Below are 20,902 nucleotides of genomic sequence, written 5' to 3'. Positions count from 1 at the left end.
AAACGAGATGTCACACAAAAAAGGGATCCGCTTTGCCCCTCTGCTCTCAGTTCATATTATATGAAGCCTGTGTGGAGGGAGGAATGTCTGTGGTCTCTGTTAGTACACCTTGGTAGGCACATTGCCATTCTTGCTTCTAAATACAATTTTAATATTTTAAATAGTTAGTGAAACAGCTTAAAGGCTAGACTGGTTGCTCTCTCAGCTCCTGGATGCCTGGAGTTTCTAGAACTATGTCGCATTTCTTGGTATCTTTAGCACTTGGCAAATGCCTGCTATCCAGGAGAATCTCCAGTAGTTTTGGTTAATTAATGGATAAATAACATCTACGAACAGGCTTTGGGGACCGCAAGATTAGTTGTTAAGCAAAAATTGCTATTTCCTCCCTTTAGTGTATAACCAGAACAACCCAGAGAGCTGAAAATCAGATGCTGATGCTGAGACTGTGACTCTTCTTCTTGACGGTTTCAGATTTTTAAATATGTGAAAGCGGCCTCAGTGTCTCTATTGAAAACCTTCTAAAATACATTCTGTTTTATTGTTAAAACAAAATACATTAGGCTCATACACTTGACTATATTAATATATATAAACTAACAACAGTCTGTAATTATTTTACGTATTAGAGCTCCATGTACATTTTGATTTGATTAAATTTGATTTCCTAAAATTTTGAAAATCTGAAAGTTTCTAGCATGTTACCTGGTTAATCACTTGACTGCTTTGACCTCCCTACTATTAGAACCTGTAAGAAGACACAAACTCAGATGTGTACAGGAGCCAAAGCAAATGTTTGGGGTTGGCAGGGAGGGGAGGGGGTGTGAGCTTCAGGAAACCAGGCAGTTCTGTCTGTTCACGTTCAGTGTAAAACAAAACAAAAAAACACTGCTGGCCAAAAAAATATGTTCCTGGGCCATATGTGGTCAAGGCACACTGGCCCTGATTTCTAGTCCCCTGTCAGCCTGAAGATTTTATGATTCCCAGTATATTTGAATTAAACTAACATACGAAGTACCTTTTACAAACTATATATTTTAAAAAGGCCTAAACAAATTTGCTAATTGATCTTTCTTCTGGGAACATCCATCTTTGACAGTTTGGAGCCGGTCTATGAAACTGTACAGCACCAGTTACTGTTACCCAGAAGCTCTCTATTTTTGTCTCTTAATATAAGAATGTTGACCAGCCAATACTGTGACAAAATCTAGTAATTCCATAATAAATGTTTCAAGTACAGTAAGTAAAAGAACAACTTCTTATTCAAACGCTGGGGGTTTTTTTCATCTAATTATCTAAAATTTACAGAGGCAATAAAATTAATTTTAATTTTAAGGGATAGCAAAGAAATGAATTTCTGAATTGAGGATTTGGGGAGGGGGAGGATGGCCCTATCAGCATTACCTAGCCCTTTGTGCTGGCATAAGCAGCCTCGTTTGCCATTGTAGGTTAAGAGTCTGCTTTTGTTTACCAGATAGAAACCTTAGTGTTGGCTTCCTGAGGATAGCCAGCCATCGCAGGGCAGTGAGCACAGGCCATTAGTAATGGAAACACCATGGATATATCACCATACCTCTGTGAATACTGATGCTGTCTTTTCATTCAGATGGTGTCTACACTACATCTGTGCATGCATGTGTGCGTGCATACGTACATATACATACATCTGTACTCTATGTATACATAAATGTGTAATATAGCATAGAATGTATAACATAAACATATCCAATATTCTGTCTTCATTTGAGAGTAAGCCCTCTGCATTTATTATTTTACTGTATACTCTGGAAACTAGAGCATATGTAATTATTTATGATTATTTAACCTGTTTGCACATTAGGAATGTTTAAGCAGCTTAAAGAAGAATAAATCACCAATTACCTTCAAGTTCCTGTTACTAACTTTACTGATATATTACTTACATGCCTACAAGATAACTGCTTAATGGCACACAAGCATGGAATATTTCTATTTTGGATCAAAATGGCCAACATGACCCTTGTGCTATTTTAATGTGATTCATCTAATATTCGGGAGTCCTGAAAATAGGAGATGCTGGAAACTTGAATCATTTGAGAATGTCATTTGCTTTGGTACTGTTTTAGTGCTAGCCCACAATGTGGATTTGCTTGATTATTCCATTTTCAACTACATTCTGTGATTGTAAATTCTTAGATCTTATTGATACTTTAGAGGTGGTAGTAACACATCCAGATGCTTTAACTGATGATCAGTCAGTAGAAATGTAATCACTGCCTAGGTAGGCACTTCAATTCAATATACTTTTTGTAGTCAAGTTTCCAGTGGCATCAGGAGGATGAGATTATGTGGCTGAGTGTCGACTTCACAAAGCTAAATCACATGCAGAGTAGAGCCTCTCATTATTCCACCCTAGATTCCATGCCATGGGATCATTTTATCCCTGAGAGAATTTTATAAGGTGTTTTTGTACTTCTAATAATAAGGACAAGCCCCAACATTAGCCCCCGTGACGTGGAATCTCACAGTTTAGTTAAAATTCCTTTCTTTTTCTTTAACATTTCCCTCATGTTATATTCCATGTCATTCATTGTAGAATGGAATGAGTAAAATGATGGAATGCGACATTTTCTCTGGATGTACAAAGAGTATCCATTGGCCCTCAGGTTTTTTATTGGAGATCTGGGAAATTGGGCCATGTATGAAAGGGAGAAAGAAAGTGCAGTAGAGCGTGGGGTACATTTCAGATGAGCTTTGGCTGCACATCATCATCACAGTTAACCATTTATTGAGTAATTACTATGTGTCACACACTGGGCTAAGCATATTAAAGCCCACAAATGTGAAAGATAATTTTACCTTTAGCGACACGCTAGTGTGAGCATAGAAACACACACACACACACACACACTGAGGGCAGCCTCAGGTATGACAAACTGCAATTCAGTTTAGACGCTTGTTTGATTCACCAGCAATACTTTGAGGTGCTGCCTGACTTTGCAAGACACTTAAGTTAAACCTTCATCTAGGTTATTACCAGCTGCTGAGCCAGTTTCTTCTTACCCATCTACAGTTCTGGATGTTTGTGATAATGTCAGAAGGCCATGGGGACCGTGTCATGTCCTTTGGGAAGACATGGAGGTTCATAGTGGTTCTTTTTTTTTTTTCTTTTATTTATTTATTTTATTTATTTATTTATTTTTTTTTAATTTTTTTTTTCAACGTTTATCTATTTTTGGGACAGAGAGAGACAGAGCATGAACGGGGGAGGGTCAGAGAGAGAGAGAGAGGGAGACACAGAATCGGGAACAGGCTCCAAGCTCTGAGCCATCATGAGCCATCAGCCCAGAGCCTGACGCGGGGCTCGAACTCACGGACCGTGAGATCGTGACCTGGCTGAAGTCAGACGCTTAACCGACTGTGCCACCCAGGCGCCCCCATAGTGGTTCTTTTGAGCACACTGCCATTTATCAATTTCTCTTTACAAAGTCTTCAAACAGACTTCTCACTATTACCATGTTCATTCGTAGCCTTTCAAGTAATTTTGGTTATATTCATTTGATACAGCCTGTCCCATCTTTATGAGATCCCTAACTCCTGTCACTTATCACTGAGAAACTACATTCTTTTATTCAACCACATTTTCTAAGAGAATGAATCTGTTGCTATCAAATGATCAATGTCATGTGAAAGGAGTTTCTTAATAGCATAAATTTAAATAGCTCATCTTAATAGTCCAACAAGCTCAAAGGCTGTTTGTATCAAATATAAGGTTGTGTCAAGTGCTACCTGTTCAACCTTTGCCATAAATTCTGACTCAGTGGCTACTAATGATAGAAAAGGATTGATGATGGCTGGAATTAACCTTGGCAAGAAAGAAAAGCAGTGTCATTGGGGCCAGTTATGAGCTAACTTACAGAGGTACATTTGAGGATTAATTCAGATAGTAGCCAAAGGGAAAATGTTTTTTGGTTCACTAAAAATGAAATAATAATTTTGTGCATAACCTCTGTTGAATGAATGCAAAGATGCAAATTACATATGGCAAAATATATTTCACATCACTTCTGATCTTTCCTTCTGATAGAATCCAAATTGTTGAATTAAAACACACATAGGTGATTTTCGTAAATGAAAAATATATCTTTTACATTGTAATGGGTTGTTGCTTTTTATTTTACGGTCACTAATACGTATTCATTTCACATTTGGACAGATACAGCAGATGGCGTATCTCAGGAGCTCTTCTCTGCTGGCTTGGTTGATGGTCATGATGTAGTTATAGGTAAATCATTTTCCCGTATACAGTGTCTTTTTGTTGGTCTATCAAATGTAAATGCATTCAGAAACAAAAGTTTTCATAAAGGAATAATTTACTCTGGATGTTTGAAAATTGCGTCTTGAATTCTTATCTTTTATGTGGAAGAACTGTGTAAGACTCCTATTTCATTTTCTTTTTTAAAAAGCTCTTACTGTAATTCTGTCCCATTTATTAAGAGCTTCACTTACTGGAAATGTAAAGAAGAGCCTAGAAGACCCAAAAGTCTATGATATAGAAAAATAAGATGGTATAAATTCCACATACCAAAGCACAGGAACCTCTGAGGTCCTCTGTCAGAGTTTTCTCTGTTCTTTCTTTGGGCACAGTTCTAATGAACTTAGATGCTAGTTTTCCGAGACATTAGCAAGATGAATCACAAGGTCTTAAGGTTGGATGTGACTTAAGAGATCATTCAGGACAGTTCTTTCATTGTGTGGACAAGGACACAAATTCCTGAAGGGACTCCATGTGTTTTCTGGAGCCATGCAGCTGGATTGGGACCGAGGCGCTTCTCTTTGGGCACATGACTGTTTCTACTGCTTTGAGAATAAACAGATAGCTGCATGGAGATGGGGTGCCCACTATATAGAGGCTTGCTTTCGGGAGCAGGAGATGACTGGAGGCCTCCCTGCATGGCGTGGAGGGAGGGGGCAGGAAAGCTGTAAGAGACAGACACTATCATCTAAGAAAAAGTGTAGCCTGTAGGGTGAGGGTGAGAAGCTCCACGCTCCTTAGATAATCCAATTTGTGCAGATTTCATAATGTAGTCCATTGCTGGGTATTCATATTGATGACCCTAAGTAATCAAGATTAGTTAACATTGTACCAATGGTAACAATGACATTAATTAATTATATTGTTAATAATTATTATAACATCATATTAGGGTAATGTGTATTATGATCAAACTTTCTTCAAAAATAACTGAATTAAAAATGATGCTTAAAATGACTTTGGGCCCCATAATTGATGTGTTTTAACTTAAAAAAAAATCACTTGCTCAAAATAAACCCTTTCCCCAGTGCTGTTGGAGTTTGTAACTGAGGGAGCTTTACGTGGATATGCTTCCCCATCAGAGTAATCTGTTCCTGTAAACTATAATGTAGGTCATTATATAAATGAATTATTTTTGAGAGTAACTGAGGTTTTAGTGGCAGATTAGGATTCTCAGTAAAGAATCAGTATCTGATATGTTAATTTTTTTAATGTTTATTTATTTTGAGAGAGAAAAGAGAGTGCAAGTGGGGGAGAGGCAGAGACATAGGGGGAGAGAGAATCCCAAGCAGGTTCCGGGCTCTCAGGCGGAGCCCAACATGGGGCTCGATCCCTGAAACCGAACTGCGAAATTATGACCTGAGCCAAAATTAAGAGTTGACTCTTACCTGACTGAGCCACGGAGGCGCCCCTCTAATATGTTATTGACATACAAACAATATGTCATAAAGGTGAAGATACTTTATAATTAGATATAATTAAGCTCTTTTTCCTTTCAATTGTATGTGATTTCCCAAGGAAGCTCTGATTCCTCTGCCAAGTGATGCATATATAAAGAGAGAGAGACATAGTTTAAAGCAAAGTGGCATACATACATATACATAGGTATGTATGTATCTCTTGATATTTTCTGTCTCTCACACTTTCCTTTAAAATCTTGGGAGATATCATGGCCAGCTGAGTTCTTAGCAAAATGTTCTGATCAAATGTGAAGGAGAGCTTGAACAATGAGGTGAGTTCAGCTTTGGTGTCTACCGTAAATTCCATCTCAGAATTGTTTATGTTAACAGTTCCTTGGCAAAGATAGATGCTCTTTATTCTCATTAGAAAAAGTGAGCACACGCCTTTCTTTCCTGGTTGACCTGACAAAATAAGGAGAAAAGTTCATGGCTTGACCAAGATTAGCAAGAACTATGATCCATACACTATACAGCCTGAAATAAAAATTAATTAATAAATATAATAATCTTAAACTTATTTTAAATACCTACTAATGTCTGTTATTGGGCAAGAAGTTAAGGATGAAAGCCTTTTGACTTGAGTTAATTCTGGCAGGTGGTAAGGAACATGGAGAATAAGAGAGATTCATGGAAAGATACTAGGTTACATCTTTTTTGTAAGCATGGGCTTGCTTCAAGCCTTCAGTCAAATTTAGTATACTTCTTTTTTTTTTGCCTCAGTCTCAGTTGAATCTAAACTAAAGGATTTGGGGTTGTTAAGTTCTGTAAAAGAGGAAATTAAGGCGTAATTCCTGTACAATTTATTGAGTGTGTTTTAAATACAATATCAGCCTTTATTTTTTCATACTTTACTTATTCTGCCAAATATTTTTATTTTGGCCTTTTCCCCCCTAATTGGAGCTAAAGTATAAGGTGTTGGAATAAGGCCAAGCATATGCAATTCCTCCTTATCTAATAGCACTAAAAATTAGCATTACATTTTTGGATAATGCCTTACAGTGTTTGTGTATTTCATTTGATTAGTTCATCAGTTACATAAAGTAGAAAGGACAGGTTGTTTTTAATCAGTATTTAATGGATGAAAAGGGGAGGTCAAAAGATTCTGGGATGTTGTAACTTGTCATGGTCTTTGACCTTGCATCTTAGGACTCTAAGCCCAGAGCCTAACCCTGACCCTGACCTTCTGTGTACAATCAATCCAATGTCTTCAGCCTTGAAAAATAGATGCAGATCATTTTAAATGATGTTTTTTTTTTGTTTCTCTTGGAAAAATGAAAAGCATATCTTTACTTGCTTTTCATACACCAGTAGATGCTTTGTATTTTAACTGCAGACTATTTGATAAACACATAAAGTGTGCTTAACTGTCTTCCTGAAACCAGTCCCAGCAATTCTCTGCTCTCTCCTTTATCATCTACCTCCCTCTTTACATTTGTATTTCTCGCATCTTACAGAAAGCCCTGTCTTTGCCCCAGCCCCCATTATAGCTATTTCCCTCCACCCATTCCCCTTACAGCTAAACTCCTCAAAAGAATTGCCCTTGACTGTAATCCTTTTCCTCCCACTGTCTCCTGAGCCCACTGTGGTCAGGACTTTGACCTTCCCTCTCCACTCAGGCTGTGCCTTGGCAAAGCTGCACCCGGGGAGGGCGCTCACCTGGCACATGAAGTGTCAAAGCACAGGTGGGTGTGGCTGGAGCAGAGTGACCCAGAGCGATAGAGGGAGGATCTGTGCTCTGTGAATGACAGCTTGCCATGTTCCTGGTTCCTCAGCCCAGTGGTTTGTTCTCAGTCCCCCCACAACCACCCCCCCGCCCCCGCCGCCTCCCACTATGTGGCACATGAGCAGCCCTGGACAGAGCAGACAGTGCCTTTTGCCGTGATAACTTTTTTCATTGGTTTTTAAGATTTCATTCTTGGTTCTTCCACCTTATTGGTGTTTCCTTCTCAGTCTTTTTCGTTGGTTGCTCCTCATCTCTCTGACCTGTAAATATTGACATGCTCAAGGACCCTTTTGTTGGACGTCCCCTCTTTTCTATAATAATCACTCCCTTGGTGATCTCCCCTAGTTTTGTGGTATTAATGTTTTCATTCTCTAATTCCCAAATGTGTTTCTCCAGCCCAGACCTCTCCTTTGAATTCCAGACTCCTGTCCAGTTCCTTTTGTGGTATCTTCTCATAAAGGCTAGTAGCATCCCAGGTGTAATTAACATCTCCAGAATCCAGCCCCCGCTGTGTCCTCTCGATCTGCCCCTCCCCCAGCCTGCTCCCTGGGTTGATGTCATCTCTTTTCCGGTGCTCCAGCTGAGAGCCTGCATTGTCCTTGACTTCCCTTTCTCTCATATCTGACATCCAGTTCACCAGAATGTAATGGCCATTATTCCCATCTTGCTTCCCATCCAATTTCAAGCCTCTTTCATCTCTCAGTTGAATTACTGCATTCTTCCCTTTGCTGGTCCTCCAGCTTCTGTCTTTGCTGCCTTGCAGCCTGTTCCCTTCACAGCATCCAGAGACATCCATGTAAAAAGTAAGCCAGATGTAAAAGTAAGGCCACATGTAGTGTGATTCCATTTATATGAAATGACCAGAATATGCAAATCCATAGAGTCAGAAAGTAGATGAGTGGTTGCCAGGGCCTGAGGGTGACACTGGTGGCAAGGGGGCGGGGGAACGGGAGTGACTGCTCATGGGCATGGGGTTTCTTTTTGGGGTGATGAAAAGTTCTTCTGGAATTAGAGGTGGTAATGTTGCACAACCTTGTGACTGTACTAAAAACCACTGATTGTACACTTACCTCAATTAAAAATAAAAACCTCTAGTGGCTTTCCATCCCACATCTCAGTGGCTTACAGTCCCCTACATGATCCATCGCTGTCACTTCTCGGACATCCCTCTCTTCTTCTCTCTGTTGCTCGTTCCACCTCAGCCACATCAGCTTTTTTACTTGCCATTCTTTCTTCCGGGATATTCCTTCCCTAGGACACCTGTCTACCTCCTAGAGTCTAAATACTGCCTCTTTTTAAAATAGAATTTTTTTTAATGTTTGTTTATTTTTGAGAGACAGAGACAGCATGAGTGGGGCAGGGGCAGAGAGAGAGAGGGAGACCCAGAATATGAAGCAGACTCCAGGCTCTGAGCTGTCAGCACAGAGCCCAATACAGGGCTCAAACTCACGAGCCGTGAGATCATGACCTGAGCCAAAGTCGGACGCTCAACTGACTGACTGAGCCACCCAGACGCCCCTAAATACTGCCTCTTAAAGGGGCCTTCCTTGACCAGCCTACTTAAAATTGCAGCCCAACCCCCACACCCCTTCCTCATTTATTAAAAAAAAAAAAAAAACTTTTTAAGTTTATTTATTTATTTTTGAGAAGGAGACAGAGCATGAGCAGGGGAGGGGCAGAAAGACAGAGTGAGAGAATCCCAAGCAGGCTCTGTGCCATCAGCACAGAGCCCATTGCAGGGCTCAAACTCACAAACTGTGAGATCGTGACCTGAGCCAAAATCAAGAGTTGTACACTCGACCGACAGCCACCCAGGTGCCCCCGCCTCCTTATTTAATCATTTTACTAAGTCTCTCCCTGTCTAACAGGCTATCTGCTTCATTTATTTAGTTAACCACATAGGTTTTCCCTGGAACATAAGTTCCTTAAAGGCTAGGATTTTTATCTGTTTTTTTAACTGTTCTGCTCCCACCGTCCCAAACTTTGTACTTCATATAGTTGGCACTCTGAATCCTTGTTAGAGTTAAACAAATACCATTTTTAAATACACGGGTACCTCATTTACTTTGGAAACAAAGGGTATTTTGATCCCAGGATCCCGGGTTTTTAAGAATCTTACTTTTGAGAGTGCAGAATTCAAGTAGTATTATATAAATATGAAATGTGTTCAACTTGACAACTATACAAAGAAAAAGTAGTCCAGTTAAGCTTAGAGCATTGGCATCTAGAGGTTTGAATGATTTCTTAATGTGTAATTTTCCATCTTCCATAATATAAAGCAGCTACCATTTAAATAGGTTAAAATCTTTTTTCCCCCCGTCAGAATTTTCTCCTGAATTAGACATGCTTAGGGCAACATTAAAAAAAAAAAAACAAAACCTGAAAGAAGCAATAGTATATGTTATGGAGCAATGAATGTTATGACTTTTATTATAGACTTTTATTATAATGTAGCAAACATACGTTACAAGTCTTCAGCACCTGGCTTCAGGGTAGTCTGCCTTTAGTGTGGGAACCTTTACAAACCACAGTTTGGATTGAAGAAGGAACCGTGTAGTGACATGGAGTGATTGTTTTTGTGCAGAAGCAGAGCAGTGCAGAGATTCAATGCATTGTTTGTAGACTGCAGTCATAAACCCACTTCAGTTGTGCTTAAATGCAGCGCTACCTTGGGCAAGAAACAGGAGATGTTTTTAGGCCCTGTGTTAGTGGAAAGTGATAGATTGACAAGGCCTCCTGAGGGAGTGTTGGTTTGAAAAAAAAAAAAAAAAAAAAGGTTAACTTTGTAAGATGCAAAAGTTGGTGATATGCATGTATGAATTTGCTTATCTTGCCTGGCTGGGATGGCTGACAGCTCAAGAGAGACCAGTTCTGAGTCCCCATTTCAGTTGTTTCTAAGAAGGATCCCAAGGATCCCTGATACAGTGAAGCAGCAGAGAAACTTGTTTCCTTTGCCTCCTCCTTGAAAACCAGCCAATCGGAAGTTTTCTCTGCAATAGCAGCACAGGGGAGGGGAAAATGTAACACCCAACTCACGTTCAAGACACAGCAAAAGTTCTGAATTTTGTTCAGGCCTTGTGATCCATGATATTTTTGAGTCTCTTTTGAATGGGTGTTAGAACCTCGGCAGTAGAGGGAACAGTGATGGGTGCTAACCTAGCCACTTGTCTGTCCTGCTCAGGGGCTCCTCCAGGGGTCCTATCCAGGGGCCGGATTCCACAGTGGGTGAACCTGGGGGGAGGTGGCTGCTCAGCAGCTGCCTTCCCAAGTGCCTGCTGACTTTCTTGCTGGGTCTTTATACCACCATTTCCTGGCTTTTAACAACATGTGTGTATATATTTTTTCCCGTAAGTGGAGTTTAGAACCAGATGTTAGAATTTCTGTTTCCTGAGAAGCGAGCTGTGTTTCTGCATTCATTTATGCAATTTTCCTTTGGTGGAGCTTCAGCCTAGCCGACTGGTTCTTACTGCACTGGAAGCTGATATTAGCTATGTGTATTCTCAAAGCGCTCTCAGTGGACTTTCGGACATGTGTTCATGACCCCGGAGTGCTCTTTTCCTGCACACTAGAATCCTGTTCAAAACCTGTCTGCCCTTCAAGAAGCACCATAAATGCCATCTCCATGCAGGCTTCTCTGATGCTTGCCCCCTCCATAACAGATCCAGGACAGCTTTTCCTCGTGTGAATTCCAGAGAACTGTATTTTACCTTTAGAGACACGTGGCTTTCATCCTGCTCTGCTTTCTGGTGCCTGCCTTCTCTTTGTCTGGAGGCTAAGAGCGCCTTTAGGGCAAGGCCTGTCTTCTGCTTTATTGAATCTCTACCATCCTTGCCACACACTTAATAAATATGCCTGCGGATAAAGGAATACATTTAATCTCATTTGGCAGACTTAATGCTGCAATAGTCCATGGATTGATAATTTATATATATTGTTGTACCTTCTCAAAACTGAAGAGTAATTCACCATAACTGATGTTTTCCTATCTTTCTGCCCCCTTCATCTTTTTCTCTTCCATAAGAATAGACTTCTCACACGACTTTAGCGTCTTGCCTCTCGGGAAGGAAATATGGTTGTTCCAGAAGGCATTCTTTCTTCTTGCACTTGCTGAAGCTCCCGTGTTTGTCTCAGCATGGACCCTGAAATGCCCATATCACTCTTTTCTTGGGTGCTTATGAAAAATGCACATTTCTGGATTCCAGCCTAGAGCCTGGAGTCTTGGGCTTATGAGTGTAGAAATTTGCTTTTATTTGTGTTTGTTTGTTCGTTTGTTTGAGAGAGAGCATGTGGGGGAGGGGCAAAGGGAGAGGGAGAGAGAATCTTAAGCAGGCTCCACACTCAGCATGGAGCTGGATGTGGGGCTTGATCTCACAATCGTGAGATCATGCCCCAAGCTGAACTCAAGAGTCCAGACATTTAACCGACTGAGCCACCCAGGTGCCCCCAGATTTGCATTTTTTAACAAGCATCCCAGGTGATTCTAATACACAGTAGGATCTCATGGCTGCTGCCTTCTTTTCTGCTTCCAGTAACCTTTGGAAAGTGTTTTTAGCTTATTGTGTCATCTGTATCTTTTCCAATCTCACTAATCTTTGTTGCTTTTTTTTTTTTTTTTTTTGCCTTATTTGATTCTACTTTTTAAGAGTCTGTTTTAAAACTGTACCAGTTTGGGGCGCCTGGGTGGCTCAGTCAGTTAAACATCTGACTTCGGCTCAGGTCATGATCTCGCGGTTCATGAGTTCGAGCCCTGCATCGGGCTCTGTGCTGACAGCTCAGAGCCTGGAGCCTGTTTTGGATCCTGTGTCTCCCTCTCTCTCTACCCCTACCCCACTTGCACTCTGTCTCTGCCTCTCTCAAAAATAAATAAACATTAAAAAAAATTTTTTTTAAAAACTGTACCAGTTGACGTTTTAAAATTGGAGTGTGTATAAATGGTAGAGATGTGTGGAGAAGCTTCATTGGTATAAATTTTTTACCATAATGAGTCAGTACAGTTTTTATGAGAACTGCTGCTGTCCAGGATGCAGGAGGTCCCCAGTGGCCCTTCAGCTTTTATTTCTAGATAATGGCAAAGTGTCTTGAGTCTCCAAAGTATGTAAGCAACAGAACTTTGCTCATTCGTGAGCATATGGTTGGGTGTGTGAAGTGCCTTCTTCCCTCAGCTATAGCCAGGGATATTTTAGTCTGTTGTGAGTGATCTGGGATTTATTGAGGAGCACTATGCTTTTACAATGAAACTCTTGGGAAGGAGTGAACATATTCTCTTATATTCAGTTCGGTGATTATGCTGTGGTGTTTACTGATGTTGAAATTCAGTAAAAGAAAACTTCCGCTAAAAAATATTGTCTCTATTATACAACTGGACTATGATTTTAAAGTGGTGACAGATTATAAAAAAGGAAGAAAAGTCCTGAAGTCCTTTCTGGGTTTTAGACAGGGTTGGGGTTAGTTGAATGATGTCAATAAATACAGTTGAGTGATTCCTGATTAAAAGTTGTCTGTATGTTAAGTTGTAATAGTGTAAGGAATTAAGAACTCTAAGTGGCTTGGGAGAACTATACTGATTGTTCTTCCTTACATATATTTATCAGAAATAAATGTTGAACGGTTTAATATGGTACATAGGGTTACCATTTAAAATGTGCCCCTACAAATTTGATTGTAGCTCATTGCTCCTGGCTTCCCAAGTATCTGGTGGGTTTTTTTTTTTTTTTCTATTTTAAAATATCTTTAGAAGTGCCTGGTGGCTCAGTCATTAAGCATCTGACTTAGGCCCAGGTAATGATCTCACAGTTTGTGAATTCGAGCCCCACATCAGGCTCTGTGCTGACAGCTCAGAGCCTAGAGCCTGCTTTGGATTCTGTGTCTCCCTCTCCACCCCTCCCTTGCTCACACTCTGTCTTTCTCTGTCTCTCTCTCTCAAAAATTAATAAACTTCAAAAGAAATTTTAAAAATTAAAAAATCTTTATTGAGGTATCATTCCCAATATAGGAAAATTTATTTTAACATGAAAAATTAGTATACAAAAATTATTTTAAAGTATTTAACAAGTGTTAATCTGGAACTGTCTAATATAAAAGTACCATGCTTTCAGATGAATGACTACCATTTCTAGCTGAATTCTCAAATACTCAGAAATCAAGCTCTTTGGAAAGGACTAGAATCAGTGTTGATGATTAAATATTGAAAGAGCTGTTTGTTCTGTGCAGTGCTGGGACCAGCACATAGAATGTGCAGAGCACATAGAAACACACACTCAACGTTAATTTAGTCACAAACCTAAGTTAATATATTTTTAAGTTTATTTGATTGCAACAGAAAGACAGACTGAATTAAAACATAATTCTTATTTTAACGGAGTATACTTTTTATAGTCTGATGACCATCCCCTCCCCCAAACCTTAAGGGAATTAGAAGAAATGTTTTCTTAGGAAACCAAGTCAAAAGCTAAAATAAGCTTCCCACACCTGTGATGAAGTTCACTGTCAGCCCCAGTCGCCCCCTCTGCTTATCTGAAAATTCTAATGGAAAATGATTGAATATCCAGGTAAGGGTTGGCAGACTTACTGTTTATAAAGACATTCTGAGTTAGGGAGGGGACAGTTTAAAATTACCTTTCAAAATATGGGCAAATGTTATTTCCAGGAACTTGTAGAAAAGCATAAAATAACATCTGTGATTTCCCCCAAAGGTGTTCTCGTTTTCTTTATTACATGATTATGAATTAGTGCAGCAGTAAACCATACTGTAAGCGCTAATTTTCTAATTAACTTTGTCACTTTTTATTTAGTTAGGAGGTGTGGATCCTTTTTAAAACCACTGATATAGATAGACTCCAGTTAGGATCTGTACTTAATTTCACTTAAGTGAAACAAGAGCTTGCAAATGGATTAGGCCTAGATACTCCAGATGAATGACTACCATTTCTAGCTGAATTCTCAAATACTCAGAAATCGAGTTCTTTGGAAAGGACTAGAATCAGTGTTGATGATTAAATATTGAAAGAGCTAACTTAGTTAGCAGAGTCTTGCTTTTTTCAATTACTTCAGATTGTCCTGTTTTAATTTATGTTAATCCATATTTTAACTCTAGAATCAGATATGCCTGACGATTGTATTCAATCTAGCCGAACTTTCTGCCTATGAAATTACAATAAACTCCAAATTACCAGTCCCTACTTGTAGTGAGAATATCTTTCTGGTGAAAGCAAAGTAGGTTTATTCTGGTACAGGAAACCTGGTCTTTCTAATATTATCCATTTTTTTTTAACACTACCAGCTGTGTAGGATTTAAGTTAAACGGCTCTTTTCCTGCACAGTCTATTCTATTAGTAGATTGATTTGTTTTTGGCTATAGTTAGTGTGTGTGTGTATGTATTTACCCACTTCAGAAATCTCTGGGCCTACATGAATCCTAACTATTCCATCAATAATACAGTATTGTAGATACAAGTACATGCCCAGTTGTGCTTGTTAATAGATTCGAGGCAGATCTCCTAATCCCAAACCAATTCTCTATTTTTTTTTCTCTACTAATTGAGATAAAGGAGAATATACTGCCTCCTAATTTCTTGTATAACAGAAAATAGAACTCCCTGTTTACCCAATCAAAAAATTTTGAAGCCAAGAAAGAAAATTAGTTCAACATTTTTGATGCAATGTGGGCTTGTCATCACTATTTTTTAGCTTCATGTCTAATTATAATCTTACATTTATCTGATCCTGTAGCTTGCATTTGCTTACCATTTTTTAAAAACAAAGAAGTTCTTCTTGCCAAACCCAAGAAAACCTAGTTTTTATTCTTGCACTGCTTGGTTGAGTATCCAAAAGGTGTATAAGAACGTTTTCAGCCCAGATTCATTTTAAGGCTAGGAGAGACCTTGACTGACCGCATTGTAATAGATTGAGCGTTAGGTCCTTTTTCATCACATTTACACTTTTCCCATTGTATCATCAACATTTGTGTCCAGTTGTGTTCCTGAGCCAATGTTTATCAGAAGTAGCCACTCTACTGTGTAAGCCATGGCAAGCATTCTATAAATGTTGGTTTTCCTGGAGGATTTCATGTTGGGTGAGACATAAAGACCACCCAGTAGGAATTTGTAGTTCGGAAAACATTTGAATAACTGTGGGTGCAAACTCACAGGCCTGGCTCTACAGTCCTCTGGCCAGGTACACTGTGATGGACTGCAAAGAAGGAGCTGCCTGTTAGACTTGGGAGGGAGGTTTGTTTTTTTCTTTTTGGGGTGGGGGGGTGCCTATTTTTAATAGCAAAATGCCTTAATCTTCACCCTTAGGGAAGTTGGTCTGCCTTAAGAGGTTTGTTACTTGAAATGAGAACATCCCATTCAAAGTATCTTTTCAGTAATAGACCCCCAGGAGGACTAATTTGTAGCAGATTTTGAGACTTCTACCAGTTTGTGATTGTTAGCTGGGTCTTTAGAAACTCAATATGCTCATGCCTCTTTCTTCACTGGATGAATGGTTCTGGGGTCAGAATTCTGCCAGCTCTCTGCTCTTTCTCATCTGCCTGTGATATGCAATGCCAGGAAGACAGGAAACAGCTTCCAAATTGCTTAGGCTATAACCTTGCTTCCCTTCCCTCTGAGTTGACTGTCAATTCTTCACATATTTTTCTTAAGGTTTTGCTTATGTTTGTCGTAGTTGTCAGTGGAGCTGAGTGGTAAATTGAAAATGGCATGCACTTGAAATTTAACATCCAATAGAAAGGTAGAATACAAATTAGAGGACATGATTGGGACAACACTATTCTTGGGAAGCATAAAAACATAGATAGTTCTGGGGGACACCTGGGTGGCTCAGTTGGTTGAGCATCCAACTTCAGGCTTCGGCCGTGATCTCGCAGTTTGTGAATTCGAGCCCCACATTGAGCTCACTGTTGTCAGCGCAGAACCCCCTTCAGATCCTCTGCCCCCCTCTGTCTGCCCCGTCCCTGCTCATGCTTTCTCAAAAATAAAAAATTAAAAAACAAAACAAAACCTTATAGATTGTTCTGACTGATGGGCTTCTCAGCTCCTGCTGGAGCTCTCAGGATTTCTTTAAAAAAAAAAAAAAAAGGGTTAGCTTCAGTGCTCATAAAAATTGTTACCAGGTAAGGAATGAGTATGAGAAATTTTTGATATTTTCCTAGGGTGGGTTTTTTTTTTTAACATCAAAAACATAGAACTTTCTACTTAAAATAACTGAACGGTGCTTTCTGTAGTTAATTAGCAATTATTAAATATAACACCTCAGGCTTCTTGCCATAGTCTGAAATATCCATGTATTTCAAATGTCTACAGACCAAATAGCTGTTAGCCAAGGAGAACAGAAATTCCCCTGGGATATTACTGAGTCCCCAAAGGAATGTGTCCCAGGGGTCACATCGCTTTGTCTTGCTGGTTGCCATGCGGTGGGCTCACTGGCTCCCCTTGTTCCCTGCCCAAGAGACTGAAGCATCCTCACTGGTGAAATATCACCAGCCAGCATGAGGGACCCAGTGCCCACAACAGTGGTGCTGTTTTTTGAAGGTCCTTGGGCACTTCCTTATTATCGGGCCAGAGTGGTACTTGCCTCCATGCAGAAGTGGGAACAAGGGCCTTCTACCACACTTTGTCATGCAGGTCCCGAAGCTGCCCTACTTCATTTATTCAATAAACAGAGCATGTAATCTACTCTGTGCCAACTACACCAAATGAACAAAACAGAGTTCTTGTCTCCATGAAGCTCCCAGTGTAACAGGAGAGGAAGACACAGGTGTGGGTAACATTAGAAATTGTGAGACGTGCTCTCAAGGAAAAAGGTGCTCTTTTGTGCTATAAAGAAAGTAATAAATAAGGGTCCTCATTTAGATGCAAGAGCAGAGTCAGCCCCTCTGAGAAAGAAACATGTGAGTGAACTCTTAGATTCAGCCTGGTCACACAGGGCAGAGGTATGGCTTGTGCAGAGATAATGATCTTGGTAAAACATGACCAGTGTGGCCAGATCAGGTGAATGAGGAGAGGGTGATGTGAAATAAGGCCTCAACCAGAACACCAGGGCCAGATGGTACAGGACCTTGTAAATAGCCATTCACCATAGTGCCTTGTTAAAACCAAACCCTAGCCGTTCAATTTTCAATTGAGTCACTATGTAGGTAAAGTATAGAACTTGAACCTTTCCTGCCTTTTTTTTTTTTTTTTTTTTTTAATCAAAGAGGGCAAATAAATGCTTTCTTCTAGCCTCATTCACCTGCAGGGAGTCTGTATGCACAGTTTACATGGGCTCAGATCCCTTTGTTGCCTGGACTTTATTCCCACTTGGCTGAGCTGTGTAGGAACCACAGAAGGACAGGGCAGTAGTTCTGGAGGACTTGAGAATTAAAAGCTGAAATGATGTTTCAACATTCTGTGTTCATTTAACTTTGAGGGCATTGGAAAGTGACTTGTAAGTTAATGTTTAGGGACCAGGAGAGCTTCAGAGATGCCTTCTAGTAATTCTGAATCCAATTATTGTATCAAAGGGAAATTAGGATTTCTGGAAAAGGAAAGACTTGGACATTAATTGCAGATATATGCCTTCATGTATATTCCCAAGGAGAATGAAGTATATTCTCCATTTCATAATATTGCCTTAATCTCACACAAATTATGGTGTGGGCTAAGGTAGCACTAATATATACAGTAGAACTATTTTCATTATAGTAGAGTACAGGAGATATAAAATATTCATGTTCTTTGGGTTAAAGCAGACTTGCCATTTCAAGTCCATTAATTGCAGTAGAATTTAGTGAAATTTCTTTCAGGGACTAATACTCTAATTACCTAAATTAAAGTAGGCATTCAGGTTAGCCTGATGTTCAGAACACAGGCATAGTAAAAGAAGTTCTTGTTGAACTAACCTTTGTCTTGGTGATCTGGATACGGAGCTGAGACAATGTTTTCTCGCATTTTCTGAGTGATTTCTAGAGTGTTTATAAACTAGTAAAGCTGTCTGATAGCACTGGCCATTCCTTTTTTACCTTCTCTATGCAGTACTTGCTAGGGAAATAAAAGCTTTCCAAAATTTCTGGAGTAGGGGAGTAGAGATAATAAAAACATTGAATGGCATAGAAATTACTGTACAGAACTCTATTTAGCCTCCAACTTTATACAGGCTCCATTAACTGATATCTCCTGTAATTATTTAAATAACTGACTGCATCTTTTGTACCTACATACAGAACTGGCAATGCGATTTGCAGGGCCAAGCACAGAATGAAAATATGGGGTCCCTTATTCGAAGAATAATAAATTCAAAACGGTCCCAACAGAGGATTATGGCCAGCACAGAGCGCCTCTGTGCCCGGGGCCCTGTGTGTCTGCACAGACCGAAGTCCCTGACCAAGGGGCTTGGAGGGAGCAGCAGCATTTGAGGATGTCCCCTGGCCCTCTGTCTCCAGTGCCAAGGAGCTGCTTCTTGTGTGAGGCTCCTGCTTACTGGTGACTTGCTGACTGGGAGGTCTTGATGTGGAGCCAGACCCATTCTGTTTTAATTTCTGCTCAGTGCAGAATTCAAATACTGCTTCAAAGCCCACCTTCATTTCTTCTTCCTAATGAACTTTCTTCAGTGGCAATAGACTGATTTAAACCTCCTCTATCTCGTCTCTTGCCGTACTCTTGTAGTTTTTCTGTATCCTTCTGTAGGGCAGTGTCCATCATTATCCTGTACAGACTCCAGAGTCCTAATGTGATTTGGGGGTTTCAGAGCTTATACATAATGGGAGTACCACATTTCCACTAATGGCATCAAATGCTATACTAGAATTTCAGGTAATATAAATACCATTTCTTATACTTCACTTGATAGCAGAGTAAACTACTTTGTTAAGTTGTTAAATGTTTTATTATGAAATAATTCAAATTTGCAAAAACAAAAAGTGGGTAAAACACTGCAGTCTTACTCCTCATCGAGATTTAATTGTTACTGATATATTTGCAGCATATTGCTCCCTGCTGCATCCCCATTGGCAATCGTTTTTTTCCATCTGGATGCTACTTCCCCAACATACTCTTATTCTGTGTTTGTATAGTTGAGTTTTATGACCGGGAGGCCTTAACTTTGTCTAATATACTTTTCTTTATGTGGGCCCATTATAGAGTCTCTATAGCGGTACTGGAGACTCTCTCCAGGGAGTTCTAAAATCAACGTTCTTTCTGGCATAATTTTTAAGTTTATTAAAATTCTATGAAATGAACCTTGAAAGCATTATGCTAAGTGAAAGACGCTAGACACAGAAGGTCACATATTATGTTTCCATTAATATGAAATATCCAGAATAGATAAATCCATAGAGACAGAAAATGGATCAGTGGCTGCTGGGAGCCAGGGGGACGCAGGAATGGAGAATGACTGCTTAATGGGTATGGGGTTTTCTTCTGGAGTGATGAGAACGCCTTGGAACTAGACAGAGGCGGTGGTCGCACAATGTTTTGCATGTACTAAACCACCCAATTGTTCATTTTTAAAGAGTTACTGTTATGTGAAGTTCATCTCAGTAAAAGACACTGTATGAAATTATATTTAATTATTTGGAATTTAGCATCATACATAAATACTGAAACCAGTAATGTTGGTATTTCTTTACTAGTAACTATTGTGAATATTGTTTACTATATACCCAGTCTGAAGTACTACCTTTTTCTTGGTAGGTGAGAAGGTGGTTATTGACAGTGTAGCAATTCTTGCAGATACATAGTGTTTCAAGAGCAAATTAAGTTCACATAATATTTGAGACCGTGGTTTCCTTATGCTCATAGCAAATGGGAAGCTCTGTAACTTTTTAGTAACATCTTAGGTATTGGTATGTTCTCTCTTGCCATTCACTCAAGCTGTTCCCTGGTTTAAGACCATATTCCAGATTGGCAAATGAAGTTTTCCTTTGGGGAGACTCCAAAGGAATGTCCTTTGGACAGAATTGTAAAAATGGCTTCGTTTGTATGTAGCCTATTAACATTCATTACCAAATTAAATATACTATTCCTAGCAGATTGTGGTATTTTAAGAAACTTCTGAGAGAGAAGAAATCTTTCTTTGTAGTCCAGTATGTTTTTGTATGAACACAATCAGTGCCTATCAGAGAACCACACCCACTGGGTAAAAATTGACTCTTAATGTTTTGAAGAATTTGAATGATTCTCTGGAAGAACATATTTTTCAATTGGAATCATTTAAGCTACAAGTAAGAGAAAATAGTTAAAATGGCTTAAACAAGAACTTTAGTGCATAGAACTGGAAATCCAGAGGAAAGGGAGGGTTTCAGTGTTGTTCAGCATCCCCGCGGTATCGGCCAAGGCCAGAATCTTAGCCCAGGTTCTCTTAGCCCAGGTGCCCCAGATTTGACGTTACGCCACAGCTCATCCCTTCATTGTCCTAAGAGGCTTCCAGTGGCAGACAGTGCTGCATGTTTCC

General features: G+C 39.7%; 1 protein-coding gene across 4 annotated transcripts in view; it reads left to right on the top strand.

The window, feature by feature from the left end:
* The window catches only part of STK39 (serine/threonine kinase 39), a 324,651-nt gene that overhangs the window by 254,981 nt on the left and 48,768 nt on the right, over nt 1-20,902 (top strand). For all 4 annotated transcript variants that reach the window (XM_045480088.1, XM_045480087.1, XM_045480086.1 and 1 more), the window contains one exon: nt 4,193-4,261. In XM_045480088.1, the coding sequence (XP_045336044.1) occupies nt 4,193-4,261 (69 nt within the window). The remainder of the gene's footprint in view (nt 1-4,192; nt 4,262-20,902) is intronic.

Source organism: Leopardus geoffroyi, chromosome C1, assembly GCF_018350155.1.
Source record: "Leopardus geoffroyi isolate Oge1 chromosome C1, O.geoffroyi_Oge1_pat1.0, whole genome shotgun sequence".
Lineage (NCBI taxonomy): Eukaryota > Metazoa > Chordata > Mammalia > Carnivora > Felidae > Leopardus > Leopardus geoffroyi.
Note: the sequence above shows the minus strand (reverse complement) of the source record. Positions and strands in the feature narration are given on the sequence as shown.